The sequence below is a fragment of the Lissotriton helveticus genome, chromosome 4_1, assembly GCF_964261635.1.
Source record: "Lissotriton helveticus chromosome 4_1, aLisHel1.1, whole genome shotgun sequence".
In the NCBI taxonomy this organism is placed as follows: Eukaryota; Metazoa; Chordata; class Amphibia; order Caudata; family Salamandridae; genus Lissotriton; species Lissotriton helveticus.
This window is the reverse complement of record NC_136063.1, coordinates 346,913,099-346,939,189: the sequence shown is the minus strand read 5'-3', so window position 1 is coordinate 346,939,189 and position 26,091 is coordinate 346,913,099. Positions and strand designations below refer to the sequence as shown.

At 43.1% G+C, this 26,091-nt stretch overlaps 1 protein-coding gene across 1 annotated transcript in view; it reads right to left on the bottom strand.

Annotated features, from left to right (window-relative positions):
* The window catches only part of CSMD3 (CUB and Sushi multiple domains 3), a 3,006,114-nt gene that overhangs the window by 1,503,466 nt on the left and 1,476,557 nt on the right, over positions 1 to 26,091 (bottom strand). Inside the window, exon 14 of the mRNA XM_078686868.1 lies at positions 933 to 1,115. Coding sequence (XP_078542994.1) covers positions 933 to 1,115 — 183 coding nt within the window. The remainder of the gene's footprint in view (positions 1 to 932; positions 1,116 to 26,091) is intronic.

Sequence of the window (26,091 nt, the reverse complement as noted above, 5' to 3'; positions counted from 1 at the left end):
GCCCGTTTGCCCGCCCTGCGAATCCGACGCTGGTCCTGTGTACACTGTACCACTAAAACTGAGCTATACCCGTCTAATGAGCCCTAACAAGGGAGAAATCAGCCTTCAGTTGCTCATGTTGTTGTTCAGAGAGGACCCGGCCTCAGTGGCATGGAGTTAGGACTGAGAAAAACGGAGTAAAACCATGGCTGTACATTTTGCATCATTTTCGATTTCTAAAACCCAGGAGACCTTTTTTTTCGAGGTATATAAGTGTTTATAAATAGACAGAGTATCATAGAATATATTACTCTCTACTTTGAAAATTGTTTCTTTGTGAATTGTCTAAAGTGAAGAAAACAATCAGAAAACGAATAGCTGGGTTCTTCATATTTATTTATGAAAAAGCAAAACAAAGAGCATGTCTGTCACTAGTTAGTGCACAACACAATCTAAATTGCATTAGTTGAAAAAATCAGTATTTAATAAAAAAAAATATATAAATACTTTTATTAGAGTTTTACAAGGTGCATAAGCATAATGATGTAGCAAAGACTCAATATACATTTATAGGAACAGGTATAGATATAAAACACCAAAATATTTTGCAAACATAGCACACTACAATGTTAATGGATCGTTTAATGAATTTCTATACCTTAACACTCTTGAAATACAAATATTCTTTTTAAACACAAAGTCTTCAAAAGTGTAATTTTATGCAAATCTCATCATTGCTAATGCCCCTTCTAATTAGTTCTAATGGAAACACGGCAACGTTATTTCAAGAGGTCAACGAATTTTTAATAGACATGAGAATGTTATTTAATGTAATACTCGTAATAACAAATGCTTTATGCCAGTAAATTACTGTTCGCAATTAATCACTTAAGCAATTATATGCAAGGGTAACAAAGCATATGCTCACTGAAAAGCAAGCATTTGGTACTTACAAATACAGATTGGGATGTTTGCAGACCACTGGTTGTTTTCCTGACAGGCAACAGATTTTTCGCCAATTAGTTCGAATCCAAACTGGCACTCAAACCTCAATGTGTCTCCGTTGGAAAATCCATCCCCTTCACGGATTCCATACAAAGGTGTCCCTGGATCGCCACAGCTTTCCTTTTCAATTTCTAAATAAAAACAAATAGCAAGAGCAAATGTGATAACTCATAACATTCGTAAATACAGACGGAAACAGTTGCTATTTATTGAGGTAGAATTGAGGGAGAACTGGCCTGCTGTTACAACCCAGGAAAATTAATTTGTAAATTATTTCATAAGTAGAAACTTTTTAATGTTTTAAATTATAGGTAAATATCATAATATATCTTTTTACCAATTAGCATGTGATAGCAAACATTTTGGTGCCTATTACCATGACGGGCGGACCTGTGTCTGCCCGACACCGTCTCGGAAACGGGACCGACTGACCTCCGGTCGGTGGTTCTGACCGCCTCATTAGCAGGTGATTAACAGGGGAACACCATAGATGGCCCCTCGGCCACTAACCGGAAGCCACAAAGGAAAGGTGGCCCTGCTTGGGGCCCCCATACATGCTTTCTAACAGGGTTTCCATGTCGGAAAGACCAGCGTGGATACCTTGTTGTAAACCGTGCTTTGTAATCTTGATGGCGGAAACCGCCGTCCATTTGGATTATAGGCCTGTTCCAACCGGCCGAGGGGCTCCTTGAGCCCGTCAGATGCCAGCCGGAATGACCGGCCAGTTTAAATTCCAACCAGCTGAATCCAGTGGCGTCACTAGGGGGGTGCGGGGGGTGCGGACCACACCGGGTGTCACCCCATCTGGGGTGACACCAATCTAGTTAGTTAGCTTAGCTTAGCTGCCTGCCTGACTAGTGTACTGTAGTGCACTACTGCTGCACTGCTTTAGTGCTGTCACTGTGCAAGGCACACACACGCCATAGCGCCACGCACCGCACGCACGCACCGCACCAGATGGATTGTGATGTTTGTCACTGCTGGTGCGATGCGCGGCGGCGTACTAACCAGCACTTTGGTCCCAGGGCCGTCAATCTTAGAGCTACCAATGACGGCCCTGGGACAGCCCCCGCGCGCTGTGCGCTCCTGCTGACACGTCACAGCGCGGTCACGTCACGCGCCCGCCAGCCAGAGTCCAGACTAAGGTCGGAGACGAGAGTGTGTGGTGGGAATAATTAATACGACGACATAAGAGACTGCACCACCATCTTCTGATATCACGATTCGCGAGCGCCGTTGTCGTGGTCTCTCTCCCCTTCAAATTTTGGACGGTGAGACTGAAACAAATAATATCCTTGACACATTTTGCTTTATTTGTATGAACAGTACTATTACTGCATGTGCATGCATGAACCAAGTAAGTAAAAAATGTGGCAGTGCAGTGGCACACAAATGAACTGATACGATTCAGTACATGCTTTTTTTTACTGGTACAAACGAAAACGCGGCCCTCTTCGGGCGGGTGCACCAGGCTAAGCTTTCTTCCTTCCTAGGCTTGGGCAGTCACAAATAGGCCTGGGGACTGGCATTTTGTTTGCTTTAGATACTTGCACAAGTGTGCCACTATAGCCTACGTAACGTTTGTTCTTGTGTTTGAGTGTCTGCCATTGCAGTATTATCCTTCTACCTGCGTTTGGTACTCCTTTGTAACATGCACAGGTCACTTTTCTTGAGGTAACACACTGTACCACCTACATTTTGTTTGCTTTAGATACTTGCACAAGTGTGCCACTATAGCCTACGTAACATTTGTTCTTGTGTTTGAGTGTCTGCCATTGCAGTATTATCCTTCTACCTGCGTTTGGTCTCTTTTGTAACATGCACAGGTCACTTTTCTTGAGGTAACACACTGTACCACCTACATTTTGTTTGCTTTAGATACTTGCACAAGTGTGGCACTATAGCCTACGTAACGTTTGTTCTTGTGTTTGAGTGTCTGCCATTGCAGTATTATCCTTCTACCTGCGTTTGGTACTCCTTTGTAACATGCACAGGTCACTTTTCTTGAGGTAACACACTGTACCACCTACATTTTGTTTGCTTTAGATACTTGCACAAGTGTGCCACTATAGCCTACGTAACGTTTGTTCTTGTGTTTGAGTGTCTGCCATTGCAGTATTATCCTTCTACCTGTGTTTGGTACTCCTTTGTAACATGCACAGGTCACTTTTCTTGAGGTAACACACTGTACCACCTACATTTTGTTTGCTTTAGATACTTGCACAAGTGTGCCACTATAGCCTACGTAACGTTTGTTCTTGTGTTTGAGTGTCTGCCATTGCAGTATTATCCTTCTACCTGCGTTTGGTATTCCTTTGTAACATGCACAGGTCACTTTTCTTGAGGTAACACACTGTACCACCTACATTTTGTTTGCTTTAGATACTTGCACAAGTGTGCCACTATAGCCTACGTAACGTTTGTTCTTGTGTTTGAGTGTCTGCCATTGCAGTATTATCCTTCTACCTGCGTTTGGTACTCCTTTGTAACATGCACAGATCACTTTTCTTGAGGTAACACACTGTACCACCTACATTTTGTTTGCTTTAGATACTTGCACAAGTGTGGCACTATAGCCTACGTAACGTTTGTTCTTGTGTTTGAGTGTCTGCCATTGCAGTATTATCCTTCTACCTGCGTTTGGTACTCCTTTGTAACATGCACAGGTCACTTTTCTTGAGGTAACACACTGTACCACCTACATTTTGTTTGCTTTAGATACTTGCACAAGTGTGCCACTATAGCCTACGTAACGTTTGTTCTTGTGTTTGAGTGTCTGCCATTGCAGTATTATCCTTCTACCTGTGTTTGGTACTCCTTTGTAACATGCACAGGTCACTTTTCTTGCGGTAACACACTGTACCACCTACATTTTGTTTGCTTTAGATACTTGCACAAGTGTGCCACTATAGCCTACGTAACGTTTGTTCTTGTGTTTGAGTGTCTGCCATTGCAGTATTATCCTTCTACCTGCGTTTGGTACTCCTTTGTAACATGCACAGGTCACTTTTCTTGAGGTAACACACTGTACCACCTACATTTTGTTTGCTTTAGATACTTGCACAAGTGTGCCACTATAGCCTACGTAACGTTTGTTCTTGTGTTTGAGTGTCTGCCATTGCAGTATTATCCTTCTACCTGCGTTTGGTACTCCTTTGTAACATGCACAGGTCACTTTTCTTGAGGTAACACACTGTACCACCTACATTTTGTTTGCTTTAGATACTTGCACAAGTGTGCCACTATAGCCTACGTAACGTTTGTTCTTGTGTTTGAGTGTCGCCATTGCAGTATTATCCTTCTACCTGCGTTTGTTACTCCTTTGTAACATGCACAGATCACTTTTCTTGAGGTAACACACTGTACCACCTACATTTTGTTTGCTTTAGATACTTGCACAAGTGTGGCACTATAGCCTACGTAACGTTTGTTCTTGTGTTTGAGTGTCTGCCATTGCAGTATTATCCTTCTACCTGCGTTTGGTACTCCTTTGTAACATGCACAGGTCACTTTTCTTGAGGTAACACACTGTACCACCTACATTTTGTTTGCTTTAGATACTTGCACAAGTGTGCCACTATAGCCTACGTAACGTTTGTTCTTGTGTTTGAGTGTCTGCCATTGCAGTATTATCCTTCTACCTGTGTTTGGTACTCCTTTGTAACATGCACAGGTCACTTTTCTTGAGGTAACACACTGTACCACCTACATTTTGTTTGCTTTAGATACTTGCACAAGTGTGCCACTATAGCCTACGTAACGTTTGTTCTTGTGTTTGAGTGTCTGCCATTGCAGTATTATCCTTCTACCTGCGTTTGGTACTCCTTTGTAACATGCACAGGTCACTTTTCTTGAGGTAACACACTGTACCACCTACATTTTGTTTGCTTTAGATACTTGCACAAGTGTGCCACTATAGCCTACGTAACGTTTGTTCTTGTGTTTGAGTGTCTGCCATTGCAGTATTATCCTTCTACCTGCGTTTGGTACTCCTTTGTAACATGCACAGATCACTTTTCTTGAGGTAACACACTGTACCACCTACATTTTGTTTGCTTTAGATACTTGCTCAAGTGTGCCACCATTGCCTACGTAACGTTTGTTCTGGTGGTTGAGTGTCTACCATATATTGCAGTAATAGTATACCTCTTCTAATTGTACTTTGTTTTCTCTCGAGCAGACTTCACTTTAAAATAGTTTATTGGGATTAGACTGTAGACACCTGAGAGGTCTTTGTTTACCCAAGAAATTCCAAAGCAGTGTAGCTCAGTAAGATAACTTTGGTGGTGAATACACTTGCTGGCGAGATCTGTGTGCAGTCTAGTTACAGGCCGGCCTGACTCATACAAAGTGAAGCATGCACCATGCAGGTCACAGATTTGTATTTTACGTAGGAAGCTCAGCGAGTTACTGCTTTCATTGCAGACATTCTTGAGTGCGATAGGTCTCAGGTTACCATCCTTGTAATATACCTGCTTAATGAATTATGAATCATCTTTAAGGAATTGCATGCTAACTGCAAGGTATAAGTTTAGAAACAGTGCTTTTTGCTCAGTATTTCATTATTCACAAAAGTGTTCCTTTAGTAATAAAGACACATTAGTAATTGCTTTTATACACCGTTATTAGTTTAATTACTTGTGTAGATAATGCATCTGGCATTCAGACAGTGGATGTGAAGCTCTTACATTCAGGGATTGGAAAATTCAAAACCTGCCTTCAGTCATAGTTTATATTTTAAGCACTTGTAACCTGCACACATGTCACTTTTTCCTCCTGTAATGCACCGTTTGCTACCTCTTGTATTTTGTTTGCTCACAATTGTCACTTTTGCCTCTTGTAACTTAACATTTGCTTTTGTAATTTGTTCACTTGTAATTTTCTCCTCATGTTTGATTACTGTTCCTATTGTGAAGCACTCTGATGCCTTTGGGTAAAGTCTGCGCTATATAAAAACGCATAAATAAATAGAAGACCCTGTCCGGCCCCGCCCTTCCAGCCTCCTAGGCTAGTCCTGACCCGGGCGGTGCATTGTGCTTGCAGTTGCACACGGCCGGCTGCATGATTCATTGCTCAAGGCAGGGAGCAGGCCAGGCCTTTCCTTAAACTCGTCACTTCACTTGCAGGTGGTTCACTTCACAGTTAGTTCACTTCATACGTATACTATGAAGTGAACTGCTTTTGCTGAAATATGCCTACTTTGCCGGCCGGTCTTCATCCTGCTGCCCTATTGTCCATCCTGGCAGTGGCAGCTTTTATGTCCCTGTGCTTTTGGCTGTGGATTTGTGTTTCTGCTGACTTGTGATTTGTTATTTTGGTCATTCCCTCGGTTGGGGCCCTGCTTCTCTGGGTACACTGGCTGTGCCATTTCTCTTTTGGGTTTCTGGTCTGTTGGAGGTAAAATCGGCGTTATGGGGTTACCAGTTAGAAAACAGAGCATTCATGCTGCACCTTTCAAGTGCCCACAAAGAGAAGAGAGGAACCAGATTTTAAAGTGAAAGAGACAGTCAATCACGAGATGAAAATATGGTTCTGTGATTTCATCACATGCCGCAGTAAAGCGAAATTGTATGAACATAAATATATTTGCCATCTGTGTCCACTAGCGGACTCGGAGCGGAGGAGGTCCATGCGGTAAGTCGTGAGGGGGTGACACCATGAGTTACCCGCACCGGGTGACACCAACCCTAGTGACGCCACTGGCTGAATCAAAATCAGCCGGTTGGTATTGAAACTGAAGATGTGCTCGTAAGGCCTCCGACTTGAGGTTAGAGGCATTACGACTGACATCATAATAGGCCCCTTTATTTACCTTCTGCATCCCATCACAATTTTACACTCCATCCACACTGAGGAAAAGGAAATACTTCCGATAGAAACAATAAAGACAATCACTTTTTGGAAGTGAATTGTAAATCCCCATGAAACAAGACTAATAATCATGTTACTGTGCATTTACTATATACCACGGCTGTAAATCTGCATTATTTCTGGGTTATTTGTAAATTAAAGAATATTTGTTGTTTATTATATAACATATTTTAGGAACGAGAATTCATAAGGAATGTGTGCCAGATGATTGTGACTATTCTTATACTATACTTGACTTTCTACTATTAATTTTATTTATCAATGATTTGAGCATTCATCTGGCAGATTATTTTGGATATGCTTAAAATAAATGTTGCCCCACTTCCTGCACTTTTGTACTTGGATGACGCATTTTTAATGGCCTGTACTCCAAAAACACTACGAATGTTAGTTCACACATTTGTGCATTTTCTGTCTAAGCTTGACTTAACAACTAAAGCCTTTTATAATGACATGTGGACCTAAGAGATCTCAGGCTTTTAAAATTAGAATTGGTTCTAACATCTTTTTAAGTACAAAAACTTTTTCCTACTTAAGTGTTCCTTGAAGCGCAACAGGCTTATGAGATCTGCATATATTGCAAAGCATGGCAAAACTCTCTAGATCGAATGGTGCACTTCTTAGTCTTCCACGTCCTTCTAGTGGTTGGTCTTTGTTTCCGGTTTTAGACATTTATGCTGTACAATGTACCACATCAGAATCTTACTTGGCAGGTGTTTGGGGAATCGCTGACTGCACGGTCATACAGAGGGAGGAGAATATGTTTGGTAAAAAGATCTTGGCAGTCCCTGCATCTTCCTCACATTGTATTTGTCATAGTGATCTGGGTTTGTCCTATTTGAGAGATTTTATCTGAACTAGACCTCCACTATTCTGTCTTTCAATATGGCATAACAAGTAAGCATCATTAACAAGGGCTATAATCATTGATTGCCCGGCTTGTCAATTCCTTGGTTGGCGCTCGTGAAAATGGCACTTGAGGGGCTTTGCTTTTTTCATGCATTTCACGACACAGCTACATGCACTGCCATTGATAAAAATAAGGTCTCTGCATTGTTGTTAGCCCATTGCATGATAAGGGGGTCAGGGACAGCCGCGGCCCATGGAGGGAGTACCGTGGGGCAGAGAGGAGAGGCGGGGTTACTAAACACCGGAACATGGATAATTGGAGGTAAGTAAACATTTTAATAAATAAAACGAATTTCGTAGAGCGCCCTGCATTGCAAAATGCGATGCAACGCGCGCTACGAAATTCGTTTTATTTATTCAATTGTTTACTTACCTCCAATTATCCATGTTCCGGTGTTTAGTAACCCCCACCCTGCCCCTCCCCCGCCCCGCCTCTCTGCCCCAAGGTACTCCCTCCACGGGCCGTGGCTGGTCAGGGATGAGTCTCAAAAACCATCCATTGAAAATAATTTGGCATTAAATGTGGGTGGCAACTCTGAAAATTATTTGTGGAAATCTATAAGGAATTGGGAAAGCTCGCTCCTGTTTAGGTTCAGAGCGGATACAGTAAAGTACCTACTTTGTTTATTATGGGATGTCAGTCGGATTCAGAATTTGTTGATATAACAATGGTGCTAACCAATCAATGATCCACTACCTCTTTTTTGTAAATTTTATGAATTGTACACAAAAGGTTTTCTGGCCCCATTTTTGAGATCAAGAAATATTAGACAATGTTTTCAAGCTTTTGATTTCCTCCAGCGATTGCCTGATGAGGAAACTTGTAATTTCTGCACGCTGGTGTATGTACAGGGGCCGCCATGCACTTTATTTAAACTGTACCAAGAGTGTTTTTGTCTTAATTTACTCCCTTCTATTTTAAAGAATATTAATTGTGGATCTATTTTTGCACTATGCATTTATATATTCTTGTATGTGTACTGTTATGGCTGTATCATCCACCGAATAAAGTTTTTAATTGATTGATTGATTGCGACTATTATTTAGGGACATTTGTGTACTTGTGTACACTGACACTGAGCATTCCTAATAGCCTAACATTTGGTATAGTGTGTGCTTTTAAATTATGTCTTTCTATTACCATCTCAGTATACGGTACAATATTCTAAATATCTGCTAATCTCACATTTTAACTTCTTTAAGCGTCCTGTAACAAAGACTGATCCTTCATGTGAGTTCAAACCGCTCACTGATGCAGAGGTTATCAATTTTCTTTCTTCATTTACTTCTGCCATTTATTTTGATGATTCCATGAAAGCATCTTTGCTAAAATCTATACTTGAAAACATAAAATATTTGTTGCTGCCTTTGGGTACTTGGGGTTTGTAGTGAAGCTGTCCCCCCATTTATTTCAAGTGATATCAGAAGACAACTGACCTCGCAGCTAAGAAGGTTATGATATGGTCACAGAACTAAACTTCAGAACTACATATTATAATACAATTGTTTCTATCACTCTGATATGAACTCTCACAATGGTGTCATCTGCAATTTTTTTTAACAAAAGATGTTTTCAGTCAAGCAAGTGATACATTTCTTCCTTCATTGAAGAAAACATACTCCCGTCTGTCGCTGGATGAATTGGCTAATTCAGCACCTTGCTTTGTGATTTGGGATTTCAACCTGTGTCTGAACTCTCCAAGAGTAAGCCTCAAGTAATATCAACACCTCAGTCAAAACTGTATGCTACCATCAGCTACCCAAATGTACTGTGTTGCATGTTAGTATTATATTATAGTGATAGCATATCTGCCATATGGAATGTATGGCTTCATTAAATATAAGATGTTAAAGGTCCAGAATTCATTATGTGCAGAACAATTCTGATATGTCAATTATTCAGAAATAGAGAGGACTGGGATATAGCTTGGGATGACTAAAAACTTAACAGATTCTAGGATCACAAAAAAAGTAAAATACAGGGCTAACATACAATGCAATCAAGCCCACATAAATACAATTTACATTGTAACAAATATTCACCTTAAAGGTGGTGGCAAAAAGAAAAAACTTTCTTTATTTGATTTATCGCATTACATCATAAAAGCAAATACAAATACAAAATTAATATGTCACAAGAATAAGACAACAGTTTTACAGTAAGTAAAAAGAAACACCCTCGCTGACAACCTAGATACATAAAGTGACATCCTCTTGACAAATTAATCCCGGGTTGGTGAATAATTCGGTCTACCCAAGTCATTCACAACACCTGATAAATACTGCAACCATGGAATTCGATGAGAATAGTCTAGCCTCAAAGAATCATTCAGGATGGCTCTGTTAAAATCGAATTAAAATAGTAGTCGCACATCATCATAATTTTTTTTTATTTTGATAGTTGTTATCGTCTTATCTGAGCTTGAACCATGAAATAAAACGTTGAAAACTTCAGTATTCTCAATTATCATTAATTCTAGAGAAATCAAATATCGTGACATTTTGTGGCACATTAGGATACTAATGGAACACACCTGGATTATTGACCTACACTGTTCACCAACTGCACGTTCAATAGATAATTTGAGTTCTATTCAGCGACAATGAATATATATAAGAATATACAACTAAATGTAAATCCAACTCCGCCAGGGAACCCCCAAGGATAGTAAGACTTTCCTTAGAACAACTAATTTCATGGATGTCATTCCTCCTTGAAAACAGTGGCAATGAGGAAAGAAATAGGGCCCTACAGGGCCCCCTTATGCTCCACTCGATGTAGATGCAGACAGGGGGGCACAGCATGAGCCCCCCTGTGTCCATGCTCCCCCAGTTCCAGCACAGCATGGATTTCACAGTCCATGCCATGCTGAAACTTACTTTGACATTCATGGCCGTGGGAATGTCAAAGAAACCGCCCGCCAATGACTAAAAAAGTTTTAATATGGTCGGTGTTTCTCACATGGGTTCGGCAGTGGGGCAATCCCGCTGCTGCACCGCTAAACTCATAATGAGGCCTGAAGTGCCTTTGAACAAGCCCTTGGGAGCAGGCGAGGGCAGCAGCAAATTTGAATTCATCATGAGGATACACTATAGTCAAGATGCTCAGCTTTCCATCACTATGCTTCTACTTAATGCTACTTCAAACCAAGGAATCCCTTCCTATGGGCATAAATTGATCATACGTTAAATAGGTTTCCAACTTGAGGCAATTTTATTTTGGCTTATCGTGAGACTAAGGATCTTATTCCAACTGTCTATTTGGGTAGAAACAGAAGTAATACAATAATTTCTCCCACATAATTTCCATATGTAAAATAACTGGATGTTTCTAAGGATCAATTTACCGGATCAGACCTGGAGTAATTGGTCAACAGAAAATAGCCTGGAATTCATGAAAAAAGTGGAGGTTTATGAAAAAACGCATATTTTGAACAACATTCCTTTGAGGATCCCTCTGTGATGTTTCATAACCCTGAGGTAATCCTGGTACTGCCAAAACCACAGTATTGGTAAGTCTGGGTGTATATTGACTGCATTGTAATTTTTAAACGCTTTTATAATAGAGCTCTAATTGTAGCCTGCACATTCAGAGAAGTCTGGTTCCCTAAATATAACAAACTGACTAATCAGAATCAATAAAAAAACTCAATTTACCAAAAGAAGCACCCAACACACTTATTGCAAAGAATTGGGTTGGTCAGACCATAGAGGTTCCTAAAGTAACAATCCAGTACCAATCCGTTATTTTTAGTAATTTCAATTATTTACTCCATTTGTTGCTACATTCAACTATACATTAATCTTTCTGGTATTTGAGGATTTTTTTTTATTTCCTTGAATGAAATGCCATCATTGTGTTTCATAAGATCATACAATTTAGCCGGATCTCTTATGAAGAGAAAGTATACTATGACCACTACTGAGCTCATAAAATTAGTGATTTCAAAAGTCTTTGCTCTCTCTTGCTGGGATTATTTTTATTACTATTATTAATGTTGTTTTAAATGGCTTATATATAGCCAGAATAATCAGACTAAAATCCAGTTATCCACTGCAGTGACGCCACAACAATGGCTAACCACTCCTGAGATGAGCTAATTTCCCCTTTGGTCCTACGCTTTGCTCATGTGTCTAAAGACCCAATACCTTTGGCAGAATAGTGTTTGGTGGTCTCACCAGCCTTTCGTGGGTCTTCAAGGAGCTGAGAGAGGTGGGATAAAAATGGTGGCCTTCACCATACTGCATTTCCACTGTCAAAATGGGTCTCTGCAAACCAAAGTTAGCAGGACAAAACAAACAGGAGTTCTCATAGAGCTCCTGTCAGCACGTTGCCAGGTCTCCACTCTCAATGTGAGAGCATGGCTTTGTGCAGGGAAGGGGTGGGGGTTATTGTTTGGAGGCCATGTTACGTATGACTCCCTCATTGCTCCTCTGCCCCTGAGTATATGTTTGAATGCATAGACAGATTATTTAAAATATATAATATGAATCTATATAATCTATAGATGTAATATTAAACTGTATAATTTAAATATGGTTTAAATGTGTATAATATGGATATCGTATCATTGTTCTCAGTGACAGCATAGACAACTCGAGCTTTATTCTCATTGTCTATCTGATTTCACTCACACTCACAAGGTGAAAATCATCCCAGCTATTTATAGTTAAGCATCTAATATTATACATTATTATTATCACTACTTATATTAACACTGCTACTAATAAAAGTATTAATATTACTAAAGCAAAAGTGTTTTGTGAGTTCTAGATCAGAGCAACAGAACCTACCAGCCTTTCTGGGCACAGAATACAAATAAATATCATTACACTTTGCCAAACACTTAAATACATATTGATTATATGTCATATATTATGATCGTTATACAAGAGAGTATATAAACAAAGAAATGAAAACTGAAACTGACTCTCTTTCCACTCCATAGGACTATCCGAATGTTTATTGGGATTTCTGTCTTCCCATGGGGGAGCACAGCATATACTATGAACATGTTGAAGGGTATTGAGATGCTCAGTTAAGGAGATCAGCAATCCTAGTGACAAAAGGCCTGATTCAGAAAACCTCATAATAAAACATTTGATATTGGTGCATGTGTGATTACTCGTATGTTTGGAGTTGAGTTCAATTCTATATAGAATTCTGAAATAATTCCACTAATACTCTTGGATGTTTTAGTATGAGTCCAGTGATAGATATTCAGAAGTGCTTGCATTACACTTGGCTCTGTTTGCAGGGTCATCCCCATACCTTTTGTCTTTGCCCTCCACTGTTCGCTGAAATTCATTTAAGTTGGTTGTAGGACTCTGTGTAATTTATCACTGATGACCAGTGCTAAAGTGTGAGTGTTCTCTCCCTTAAACATGTTTAAATTGGCTTACACCTGATTGGTATACTTAATTTACTTTTAACTCAGTTGTAGAGTGGTGGACCATATACCAAGGGCCTGTAAAATAAATGATACTTGTGGTGCCAATTCTGTTTGGCAAAATTACACCCTTACCAAACTTTAAACTCCCATTTTATTGCATGCACGGCACCCCTAATGTAGGCCCTGGGTAGCTCACAAGGCAGGGTGCATTGCAATTAAAAGGTTAGACATGTACATTTAAGTTGTATATGTCCTGGTTTTTCACTACTATCTCTACCTCTCAGTGGAGAAGTGTGGCTCACTGGTTAGAGGAGGTAGACCCTGAAGCAGAGGTCAGACCCGGGACCAGGGTTCAATTCCCGACGCGGCAGGGTCTTGAGCCCAAAATATCCACGGACTCGATAATTCTCGTTTCGGTACCTACTCGAATCACGGGTTCACACTCTGCAGCTCTGGGCATCAGCTTGCTTAATCTCCACTACGGCCCCCCTGCGGCGGGATGCCTGGCTTTCACCTTGGGGATGCCCAGTACGGGTATCTCACAGGGAAAAACCAGGACGGGTTCCCAAGGCAAGCGCCGAGATGCCTACGGGTAATCGAGCGCTATATAAGAACGCATAATAATAATAATAATAATAACCTCTTGCATAGGATAACATTGGTTTGCCTTATTACATTTAATAAGTGTTAACTTTTGATTGGGAACGGGTAACATTTCATGTTTTGTGTCTGAGAAATTGTAATTAAAAATCCTCTCAATTGGTAAAGTAAGATTTTAAATTACGTTTTGAAAATGTCACTTTTAGAAATTTGGCATTTTCCTGCCCTTGCTATTTGGTGCTTGGAGCCAGTCCTAGGTTACATGGCTGGGTGTAGTTGGCAGTTGGACTTTGTTTATTCCTCCCTGACATCCACATTGTAGAGCGATTAGGGATGCCTGGCAGAATGGGGGAGGGAGCTGGGCACAACCATACTTGCAACTGAATAGGCTGCATTGTTTATTCAGCCAGATTGAAGCCAGGGCAGTGCAGCCGCGGGCCGTGGAGCAGAGAGGCGGGGCGGGGGGGTGCTAAAAACGGGCAGATGGATAATTGGAGGTAAGTAAACAATTTAATTAATATAACGAATGTTGTAGCGCGCGCTGCATCGCATTTTGTTTACTTACCTCCAATTATCCATATGCGGGTTTTTAGCACCCCCCCATCCTGTCCCTCCCCCGCCTCGCCTCTCTGCCCCACCGCAACTCCCTCCACGGGCCGCGGCTGGGGCAGTGGAGTCAGGAAACGTCAAGCACATTAAATTCCCTGGAAAATTCTCCTACTATAGACAAGGCACCAGGTATAAAAAGGGGCCCCTCAGATCCACTCTTCAGTGCACGCCCGGACCAGCGAAAACTACAGAAGGACACACCGTGATTGAGGCCTGCCTTGCTTGCTGAGAAGGAAGACTGGACCTGCTCCTTTCATCCCAGGCTGGGTGACTCCAAGGTTCAGGTGGCATTCAGCTGACTTACCTCCTGTTCTTAGCTACAGGGACACAGCAAGCTCCAGAGTCCTCGCTGCAACTCCCTGTTGGCCTCTGCTGGAGTGAACTTCCCTTCCTCAAGCGGTGGGGTCTCTCCAGGTCCTGGGCCTTTGGCTGGCATCAGAGAGAACTGAAGGTTTCACCACATCTGACACGAAGCAGAATGAAGCAGCATAAAGCCATGCAGAACCTCACCGCTTAGCAGAAAGCTTCATCATAACTGGCACTGATGCAAAGCGCCACAAAACCTCGCCGCACAGCTGCCAACCTCATTGGAAATAATGGCGAGCGACGCAAAGCCCAGACTCTGTGCTACATGCAAAAATGTCTATCAAACACTGGACCACTTTTCCTCGGATCCTTGATGTCCCTGTATTCACCCGCACACTTGCTGCGTTCAAGCCATATCATATTGGCTGTAACTCCTAGAAACAGAAAATCTCACCAAGGAGGCCGAGCGTTCTCTTTTCTTGGACATAAACTTTGGAATGATCTACCTCTAAAATTGAGAAAGTGCCACTCACTCCCCTCATTCCACAAATTGCTTAAAATATGGTTGTTTCAACCTTAACAACCTTCTTAAATTTGTGTTCTCTTAAAACAGAACTCTGAACTGACCCATAATCCATGCCGTGCCTAGCACTGGGAAACTTTTTTTTTAGGTAGTCTTTACAAAACACGTAAAATAATAATATTCGGAACCGATGCAAAATGACGCAAAGCCTGCAAATTCTCACCACAGAGCTCTTTGGAAACGATACACAGTGACACAAGGCCCCACAAAACCTCACAGGTTCACCAGAGCAGATGCTGCAAAACCTCACAAAGTAACACCACACAGATTGCACACCAAGGACATAAAGTACAATCCTCAGTGGGTCAGTCTTGGTCCTGTACTCAGCCTGTGCTCCCTCATGGTTGGCCTGCACTTGTAACTTTTTCCCAGTCCAGCACAACCAGATACTCTCAGTTAGTGATTTTCACCTTTTTGCACTACTTTTATTGAAACCTTTAAAATGACATATCTCCAGTTCTACTGATTGGATTTTTGTCATTCCAGTCTCAAATAATTTATTACATTTTACTCTATTGTTCTAAATTGGTGTGGTATCTTTCTTGTATGCTACTTTCACTTTATTACTGTTTAAATGCTGTATAAATACCTTAGTCATTGCCTCTAAGTTAAGTCTGACTGCTTTTGTACCAAGCTAACAGAGGATAAAGCACAGGTTAAATTGGGGTTTGCGGACAGATAGTGTGGTTGCTACGCTAGTAGGGTTTCACACCCCTCTACCAGTAACCCACTTTTCACCAGTTTGCAAGAGAAAATATAACGCCAGAGTACATTTTCACATGTCTATTTTCACTCCATAAAAACGTTAGAACACCAGAGTTCCTTTCCTGAAAAAATGCATTGAATCCTAACTTTAGCAGTAATAAATCTGCAAATAGTTTAATTTCAGGAAGTTGTCTGGATGTTGTTGGGTAAGACTCACAAACATTGTTTTTCGGGTGCTCACCAACCTGTACAGGAGGACATGCCCAGTTATGCCCCAGCATCTGTGATGTCTTTGCTTGCACAGCTATTCCACCTTACTAGCAGAATCCCATTTCCAAAATAAAAAAAATCCAACTATTCCTGACCCGACCACAGCAATTCTTGTTTTTGCACATCAAAGATATACTGAAGTGTTCAAAATCGTGTTGAGCGTGTGGGCTTCCCAAGACAACTCTTAAATCATGCAAATGGAAATGCAAATGGGAAAAATTCATGAAGCTGGGTTTTTGCATGCTTGCATTATGTGAAATGCGCACATTCCAATACAATCTTGATCTTCCTAACAGGAGTGCGACTGATATATCAAGAAGATAACAATTACAGTACCATCATGTTCAGAATTTGGTTCGTTCGTGTCAAGGCGCGAAATAATATATCTATGCCACGTCCAAGATATATGGAATAGTTAATATGGTTATCTTCTAAACCTAAATTTGTCAAATCTATTTTGTTTTCACTTCTCCGGGTGTCCTTTTGTGGCAGCCCATTTAGCGATGTATGTGTCATCCTGAGAAACACAGTGGCATAACCATCAGTGTATGAAAGTTTGATATTGCAGGTTAATTACACTTGTGATATTCCCTTAGAAATTAATTAATTAACCATCAGAGATAGTTCATTTTATACATTTAAGGCACCTCATTAAACACTCCTTTGAAAAATATCCAGATGGTATTTTTCACACATTAGAAAGACCAAGCTCTACTCGAGCGAAGACAGAAAGCAAATCATTATTTCGAAAATCGGAAGAACACTGTTGAAGGAAAAAATTGCTCGAATTAATTCTAAGCAATGTTTACATCCAAATGAAAACCAATGGTAAGGGTAGCGCAAGGAGGGATATTTACAAGCTGGAAGGTCTGCAAAATATGAGACAGAGAAGTGCAGCCGAATCCACATGCTCCTGAAACATTTTGCTAGCACATCTGATTAGGACCTGTTTCAATTGCATTTTTCTTTGTGTGCACCGATCAAAAGTTAGCATTGCACGACCTAAGTAGGAGAAAGATGGAAATGGCTTGGAGGGAAGGAACTCTCACACTTTTAAATAAGTGGGAATCTTAAAATGCTTGCACTAGTGTGCACAGATTTTTTCCCCTAAAAACAGAACTGCGCCTTGGTCCCACAGCTAGCATGGTTCATAAAAAGTATGTTCATAAACATGTTTATCCATTGCTTGAATTAAATACCGGTATAAGCTGTAACTGGTCAGTGAAATGCTAAATGTACTAAAAATTGGTGGGCCTCATTTATGAGAAATGATGCATCGCTGCATGAAAGCAGCGATGCGTCACTTCTCAGTGCGCACTCCTTGCGTCATACCTGATGCGTCATATTTACTGTATGACGCAACATGTCGCAAGGAGTTACAGATACGTCAGTACTTCTGACGTATCTGTATGGCGCAAAAGTGACGCATTGCTGGAGTGTGTCACAAAAGTGAAGCAACCCCAGCAATGTGTCCTTTCACATGGGCAAGCCCCATGTGAAAGCGTTTGCGTCAGTCTTACACCTGCTGTGAGGCAGGCGTAAGATTTTGACGCATTTGAGTCCTAGAAGTGGCGCAGTGAAATCTGGTAGATTTCACTGCATCATTTCTATGACCCTTTCTTGCGTGGGAACACCCCCCCCCCCCTGCATACATTATACCTGGCACAGGTATAATGTAGTGCAGGGGTTTACAAAGTGACGCATCTACTTAGATGAGTCACTTTGTAAATATGGCGCAACAAGGCGCATTCTTTTTTTACACTGCTGGTGCGTCACAAAAGTGACGCACCAGTGGTGCAAAAGTGACACAAGGGCTCATAAAAGAGGCCCCGAAATGTTTTGCGATTTCTAGCCACACCTCTGACTCCGCCCACTGATCCAATCTTCGGTTATTCCCACCCCCTGATTCTCCACCCACAGTTCCCCTAATTTTTATTCCCCACTTCGACCACTGCTCGGGATAACTGTTGAGGATACCTTCTGTTTGCTGTACTTATGTTCTTATATCAGCACTTAATTTGTGAAACAAATAAGCACCGGGGCCCACAGCAGGAGGTAACTACAGCTTGCACTGCCTATTGCCCGTACCAACACAACTACCAGCCATCATACACCCACAAGTATGGGAATTCTTACTATTCCAGGCTCCTAAAGCTATACAAATGGCTTGGGGGCCGGTATGAGTCATTTTAATGAATGCTGAATTAATGAACAACTGTTGTGCTCATCTCCAAATTAGACTCTCATAAGTGCTCTTGATGACATTTAAGTGCCAGTGCTGAGCACTAGACACCATGGGCTCAAATTATGCACTGCATACATTGCTCCCACAGATATAGCTTAGGATGCCAACTTAACTTTTAGCTTATAAATAACGTCATCTTAGACGTCGTTTTTCAAATGTTCAATGTTGCTTTTTAGGTATATATTTTCGTAAACTTCTCACATCATTTAATATTTTAATGCTTTGCAGACTCCCCGAGAAAGTTAAGTGCTGCTAAACTAGCACATTACACCATGCCTACCAGAATGAGAAAAACATACTTGAGTAAGAGCACACACGTCTTGTCAAACACCATTTTGTTTGTTGTGAAGAGCGAGTGATTAGGATCAGCCAAGGTGAAAACATTCTGAGAACATTAACGTGGTTTTGAGCTTAAGCATATTTTCGCCAATCAGTCAAATAATGCATCCAGTAACACGGTCTTCCCTGGCCCTATCTCCATGCTAAGTTTTCTCTCAGTGTCCTTAGACGGCTTGTTCACATTTGGGTATATATAACCTAATTAGCCGAGTGGAAACCAACATCTGGCTCTGCAGCAGATGTTCGTTCTGTGGTAAGTTGTATCGAATCTGAGGCTTAGTTATACAATATATGCATCAAAGCTTCGTGATTGGCTTTTATGGCACATTATAGTTTTTGTGCAGACACAGTTTATTGTAGTTGTCATCAAGTCTAACCTCTCTGCCCTGAAAGTACTGAATGTGACACTGCACTGAACAGTGGTATTTTTTTTCAGCTTCTAGAAAAATAACCGATCTGTATGATAATAGGATTTGTTGCTAAACACATGCCAAGCAAGACATCAAAACTTTCAATTATGCAAATGTCACACATCATTTTATTAAAGACCTACATAAACAACTAAAATAGGTATGAGTAAGAGCAGGAGGAGGCAAGCCGTGTAATCTAATTGGTAGTTGTAAGAAAATGAGTTATTCGTTGAGAGTGGCAGAAGCCCCACTCAGGTAATGCGCACAGTCCTTCTCAGGGTGAACTACAAAAGTCCCGAAATTATCCCTATGCTAACGTGGCACAAAGCAGTCAGGCTTAATTTAGAGCGAATGTGTGAATAATTTATGCAGCACACAAATAGTAATAAAGTTAAAACACCAACAAGACAAGTTCCAAACAAATTTAGAAAACTAGAGTACATTTTAATAAATAAAATGACAACAAAATGACAAAAATCCAAACAGTGGAACCAGAGATATCAATTTAAAGATCAAATGAGAAAACACCGCCAAGAACCGCAAAGTGCCACTTGAAGTTAGTTGGGACAAGTCACAAGTTCAGGCCAAATGCGATGGACAGTGGGTCACAGGGACCAAGTTAGTCCCGCCGAAGTGTTACCTTCTCAAGTTCGGCACGAAGGGTGCCATTTGTATTGGTGGGGGCCACGAAGAGGAGGCTGTTGGCATGAGAAGCAGGTCAAGCACCATGGTTAGTTGCTTCTGTGTTTTAAAGAGCCAGTCATCACTGGAGCTTAACATTGGATCATCACAGAAAGTCTCCGTCAGGATGAATTAAAGTGCAGGTCTCGCATTGCCAGCTGTTGCAAACAGTCTGTCTCCGCAAAGAGTAGGTCCCGCTGGAGATTCGCATTGGCAGTCTTAGAGCAAAGAGGTGTCTTTGTGGTTACAAGGAGCCGAAAACCTCTGTATCTTCAACTTTTCTTCAGGAGGTGTTCATAATGATGCCAGCTAGGGGTCCAGGACCTGTGGGGCACCTCTGGGGGATCAGGACTCATTCCAGCAGACACCAGCAGAAGGGCTCAGGCAGGCATAGTTGATGCTCGTCAAATGGGCAGTTGCTCGGATGCTTGTTGTGTCCCTGTAGCTCACACAGCAGATCAGCCAACAAACCCTTGAAGTTAATTTGTGTAGGCTGGGTTCAAGACAAGCAAGTTCAATCATTCAGTCAGCAGGGCAGTCACCCTTCTGATTCCTCCACAGGTCCAGGAATGTTCAGATGAGAGAGTCTAAAGGTCCCATTTTTATACCTGGTGCCAGCCTATGTGTGGAAGAATTCCCTGACCTATCCCCAAAACTGGTCACTTCTTCTGATTGCCCTGAGTTTGGCTCCAAACTGTCAAGGGTGACAAAGGCAATGGCAGGCCTGGTGGCGTTTTTTTTGTTTGTGCTGCAGGCAAGCCTCTTTGAAGTGTAATCTGTGTAGTGCACTGCCCCTCCCCAAGCCATCCCACCAGGTAGACCCACTTCCTTCACACCTAGGCTTTCTTTGTTCACATGTCTGAAAGCAATATGCAACCCAGAACAGGAGAGTCATTTACAGTTATGTAACCCAGGACACAGGTATCGGCAAAAAAATGCTAAACTTTCTAAACATGCCCTGTGTACATGAGGAACCATACACTAGGAACTTGCAAGTAGATTAAAGTTACCTATCTGATTTAGGCCAATTGTACCATGTTTTAGGGAGTGAGCACAAGCACTTTACCACTGATTAGCAAAAAAGTGCACAGAGTTCTAAAAGACAACACAAGTGTATGATATTTACTGTACCATGCAGAATTTAGTGTGGAAAACACCAACATCCACGTCATTCCACAAAAACCTATTTTAGGTGATATTTATCACAGGTGCTATTGTACCCCTAAGTATCGATATTTATTTGGTGCAATTAGAAAGCACCTGGAAACCAATAGACCCCAAATCAGGGCCAAAGTGTAGTACAGTGATATTCATTCAGCTCTCCAGGTGACAAGTATAAAACAATTGGTATGAATTGACTATCGTCAGCACATTAGCTTACTCAGTATGCTCCTTCAGTGCAGGCATTACGTAGAGGCCACGCTATTTGTAATAACAAAGATTTTTTTATACATTGCTCCAAATAACATTTCCACTGTTTATAAGCGCTATAAATGCCGTGTGTAAATATTACCCATTGTTGGACTTGGCCCTTAGGGCAGGTTCACCCCTAATCTTTTTTCTTTTATTTGTGACCCTGTGTTAGTGTTTTTTTGGGTCTCTGCGCACTTTTTCCCTGTGTCCCAGAGTGAAAGTGCGTGCGTGTAGTATGGCTGGCCTGCCCTCCCATAGGAATGCATGGGGAATGTGTGTGTCCATGTTAGTTCCTGATGTGTGGGGAGTGCAGGCTCGAGTTTGGTATGTGTGAACTCGTGAGAGTGAATGCTGCGAGATGGTGTATGCGGCATGTATGTGTCTAGAAGGGAAGTGCTACTTCTGGACATTGATGTTTGTGTGCTGGAGGGTGATTGGCTGGAGCTGGCTGGCATGCCAGGCTCCAGGAAGTCTGGATGGGTTTGCCCGGTGGTGAGTGTGAGATCAGCATGAGTGATGTGTGGGAGGAGTGCACCTGGGTCCTGGATGGGCTGGGTTTTTCCCCACACAATGCTGGCTCCGCCCCCCTGTGGTTTGTCTAACAACCCAAGCCTCCCCAGTGAATGAAAGGGGTGGTTGGGCCATCAAGGGTACTCCCAAGCCAGCTGCAACTGGTTTCCCCCCACCCTGCACCCTGAAGACAAAGGAATTTACAGTATAAGAAGGAGCTGTGTCCCCTTACAATTTGTTCTCTTCCAGGATCCTTGCCAGAGGGGGCTGTTGCTGCTGCTGGGGCCAGGAGGACCGCCACTTGGCCTGTCTCCCTGCCTGGAGACCCAGTGTGCTGGCTCTGGCCCTGCCTTGCCCCTCTGCCTGCCTCCAGACCTTGCTGGAGCTTTGCTTTTATCCCTAAGCGCTGGGAGCGCTTTTTCTTGCCTGCTAGCGCTGTGGAGCGCTTTATTTTACCCATTGCGCTTCGAGCGTTTCATACTGGGCAGCCGGTGCCCACCCGGCATCTGCCCGTCTGGTTTTGCCGATTTGCGGCAGAGCGAGTGCTCACCTCGCCTTGTCTTTAATTTAAGAGCCGGTGCCCACCCGGCATTGCCCCGAGGTCACCGCCGCAGCCCAGGAGCGTTGGAATCCGTTGCCGGGCCGCTGCCTATCGCGACCCGGAAGTCCCGCCTCCTGACCCCCAGGGCCGCGCTGCCATTGGCGGCCCCAGCGGAAGTCAGGCGGCGTGCAGCAAGACGAGGCCAGGCAGGAGGCGAAGGAAGCAGCCGGCCCCGTCCTCGAGGCTCCCCGAGTGAAGGAGAGCCCCGTGCCGACCAGCCGAGGAGACGCCTCCAGCCGCCGGACCCGGTGAGTGCCTGCAAGAGGAGAGGGGCGTCGGGACACATTGTCGGTGTCCGCCCCTCCCCCCGTAGCGCGAGCTCTCCCCCCCCCAGTGCGCTCCGTGAGGGCAGATTCCTTGTACTTACGAGCGGCCCCAGGTGGCAGAGGGCCGCTCCGACGATCCCGGGCATATTTTATTAGTTGAGCCCACGAGGCTCCAAGGGGCATTTTCATCGTTGTAGAGCACAGAAGCTCTACGGTGCCACTTTTGTTTTACGAGCCCCGAGATGCTCAAAGTGCCAGATGCAATTTAGGAGCCCCGAGGCTCCTGGGGGCAATTTAAGTTTCACGAGCCCTGAGAGGCTCCCGCCAGTAGTTATTGTAGAGCCCCGTGGCTCTGAGGCGCCAGTTGTTTGCCGAGCCCCGAGGCTCGAGGGGGCAGTTGGTTTACGAGCCCTGAGAGGCTCCTTGGTCACATTGATTTAGAGCCCTGAGAGAGGCTCGAGGGGGGCATTTTATTGATTAAGAGCGCTGAAGCTCTTAGGTGCCAGTCACCTGTGTTCTTGAGCCCACGAGGCTCCAACGTTGCCCTAACTTTCCCTGCATCAGTTGCCCAGCACTTTGTGGGCAACTGCTACGTTTAGGTTTGTGGTTTGTGCTGCCTACGCAGACCCCCTGACATTGAGACTCAGGGTATTTCAACCCTTGCGAGGCCAATTGGCCTGGGGGACAATTCTAGTGTTGTGCCATGTGCACCCTGCGCAATTTATGATTTACTGCTAATTTGATTTCTGCGCAAATGTTCTACCTGCACCTCTGAATGTGTTTTAATACCTCATGTGCCATGTTCTTTATGTTTTATCCCCTTTGCTAAAAGTGACCTGCTTAGCGGATTGTTTATGTTATTACCTTTGCTAAAAGTGACCTGCTTGGGTATTTTATGTTTTTATTCCCCTTTGCTAAAAGTGACCTGCTTAGAGGAATGTTTATTTACCTTTGCTAAAAGTGGCCTGCTTAGGTAATTCTTTATGTTTTTATTCCCCTTTGCTAAAAGTGACCTGCTTAGAGGAATATTGATGGTTTATTGCCTTTGCTAAATGTGACCTGCTTAGGTGATTATTTTAGGTTTCCTTCCCTTTGCTAAATGCGACTTGCTTAGGTGATAGGTTTTCCTTCCATAGGTCCTGATGATAAGGTCCTAGTTCCCTGCGTGATTTCCCTACAGTGTTTAGGGTGGCGTAGGAGGTATTTACCCTTTACCAGTAGTTACTGGTTGTGTGCTACATGTAACTATTTTGTGTGCTACATTCATTATATGTTTATGTGCTAAAGTGTTATACCTACAAGTGCTATTTCTAAAAGTGCATTCCCCTGACAGTGGTTCAGGTGGCCCTGTCTTGTACATAATCCCTTGTAAATCTTGCCCGTGCCTGTTGGCACATTGTAAAGTGTGTGTGTTATCTAATGTGTTCTTATTATTATAATACAAAGGCTATTTTTGATATAACCTTGTGTGGAGTTTCCTTTGTGGTGGGCCTAGGGTGTTGTCGCTGGGGTGCGCGCGCAAACGCTTTACACATCGCCTCCGAGATTAGCCTTGCTGCTCGCGTCACGTTACCTAGAGGGTGAGCAGGGGTTGTCTTGGTGTGTGACTCCCTTGCCCTGACTTGGAAGTGGTGGTCTCTGACTGACGTTGGCGCAAGCCTTGGCCAGCCAGAGATCCCGTTTCCAACACCCATTTTACTGATACTCAATTACTGATTTTTGAAAGGATATTTCCCTCTTGCTGAAAATCAAACAGATGACTAGCCTTGGGTGAAATTTGCATTATGCCAGTTCTTAAGTTTGGTAATCACATTATGCTTGTAATGCTAAATTGCTGAAAGGAGACTATTTACGCCAGTTCACAGTAAAAATGCAAGGCAAAATTTGAGTACAAACACCCAATTCTTTAGATACCTTCAGCTTCGCCACGCACTTGGACCTAGCCTGGTGGGCCTGGAGTCGCTGCCGGAGTTTAGCCCCCTGGAAGCCAAAATTTTTATGGGGGATCTGGGTGACAAGAAAGTGTCCCGCATATACCAAACGTTAGTCACTCACTGTTCTTCTTCCCTCCTCAAACTGAGGGAGGCCTGGGAGCGGGACATTGGCCCACTAGACGAGGACGATTGGAGGGAGGCTCTGGAGTCTCCGCGGGGGGCGGCCATTGCGGTGCGCTTGCGCCTGATCCAGTTCAAATATCTACATAGGGCCTACTATACACGAGAGCGATTGTGGAAGGCGAGCTTGATTGGGTCCCCGGAGTGCTTGCGATGTGGTACTGAGGCGGGCACGCTGCTACATACGGTGTGGTCCTGTGCTGGTCTGTCCCGGTTCTGGAGGGGTGTATGGTGCTGTCTGTCGGAGGTGCTGGGATGGGACCTTCCCCGGACTTTACGTTTGGCCCTTCTTCATAGTCTTGAGGGTGTGGGGGGTAACGTTTACAAGAGTCATCTGTTGTTGCTGGGCCTTGTCATTGCCAAGCGGGACTTGGCACAAGCTTGGAAGAGTGAGCGGGCCCCCCCTTTGAGTGCTTGGAAGGCAGGGATTGATTATTGCATGGGGCTGGAGCGCCCGGTGTTTGAAGCGAGAGGGTGTCCCCGTAAACACTTCAGGATCTGGAAGAGGTGGGCGGACTATCGGGGTTTGATACTAGATCCCCCGGTGGAACTGGATGAGGAAGACACTGAATCAGTGGACGGGCGGCGGGCCTGAGGAGACACAGGCTCCTTTGCTGGATTCGACTGACTACTGGTGACTGGCGAAGATCACGTGCATGGGGATTGGGAGGGATAAGGGGTGGGTAGTGGGCTCTTTGGGGGATGTTGGTTAGTGGGGGGTTGGGTGGGGTTGTTTCTGATCGGGCATACACCCTGTGACTATATGAGTCCGATCGTGGCAGGATTCTCCTGACTGTGGAGGACTGCGATTTTGCTTACCTGGTCAATAAACTCAATAAAATTTGTTGTTAAAAAAAAAAAAATGAGTACAAACACATTGAAACAACGTAAAAAACACAATGAGAGAGGCTGCCATTCGCCGTGCTTTTCTTTTTCACCCATTTTCTTTTAGCATCAAAAGTATTCTCACATTCTAATTGGATACATTTTTCACTAAAAACAGTGCCAAATGCAAGTTTTGAAATTTTGTGAAACTACGCTAGTTTACTGTCTGCTTCAAGTGGGTAGTAAACTAGTCACAAACGGGATGGGCTCCTCAGTGGTCCGCTTCCTATTTGTGATTGACATCAAAATCATTTTTTAAAAGCAGGATAGTCCCACAAACCACTGCCTACTGTTAAGAAATGAAAACTGAAACGTTTTATTTTTGTTGTTGAAATGCAGCCTGTTTTCCTTTAAGGAAGACAGTCTGCATTTATAAAAAAAAAAATAAGTTGCTTTA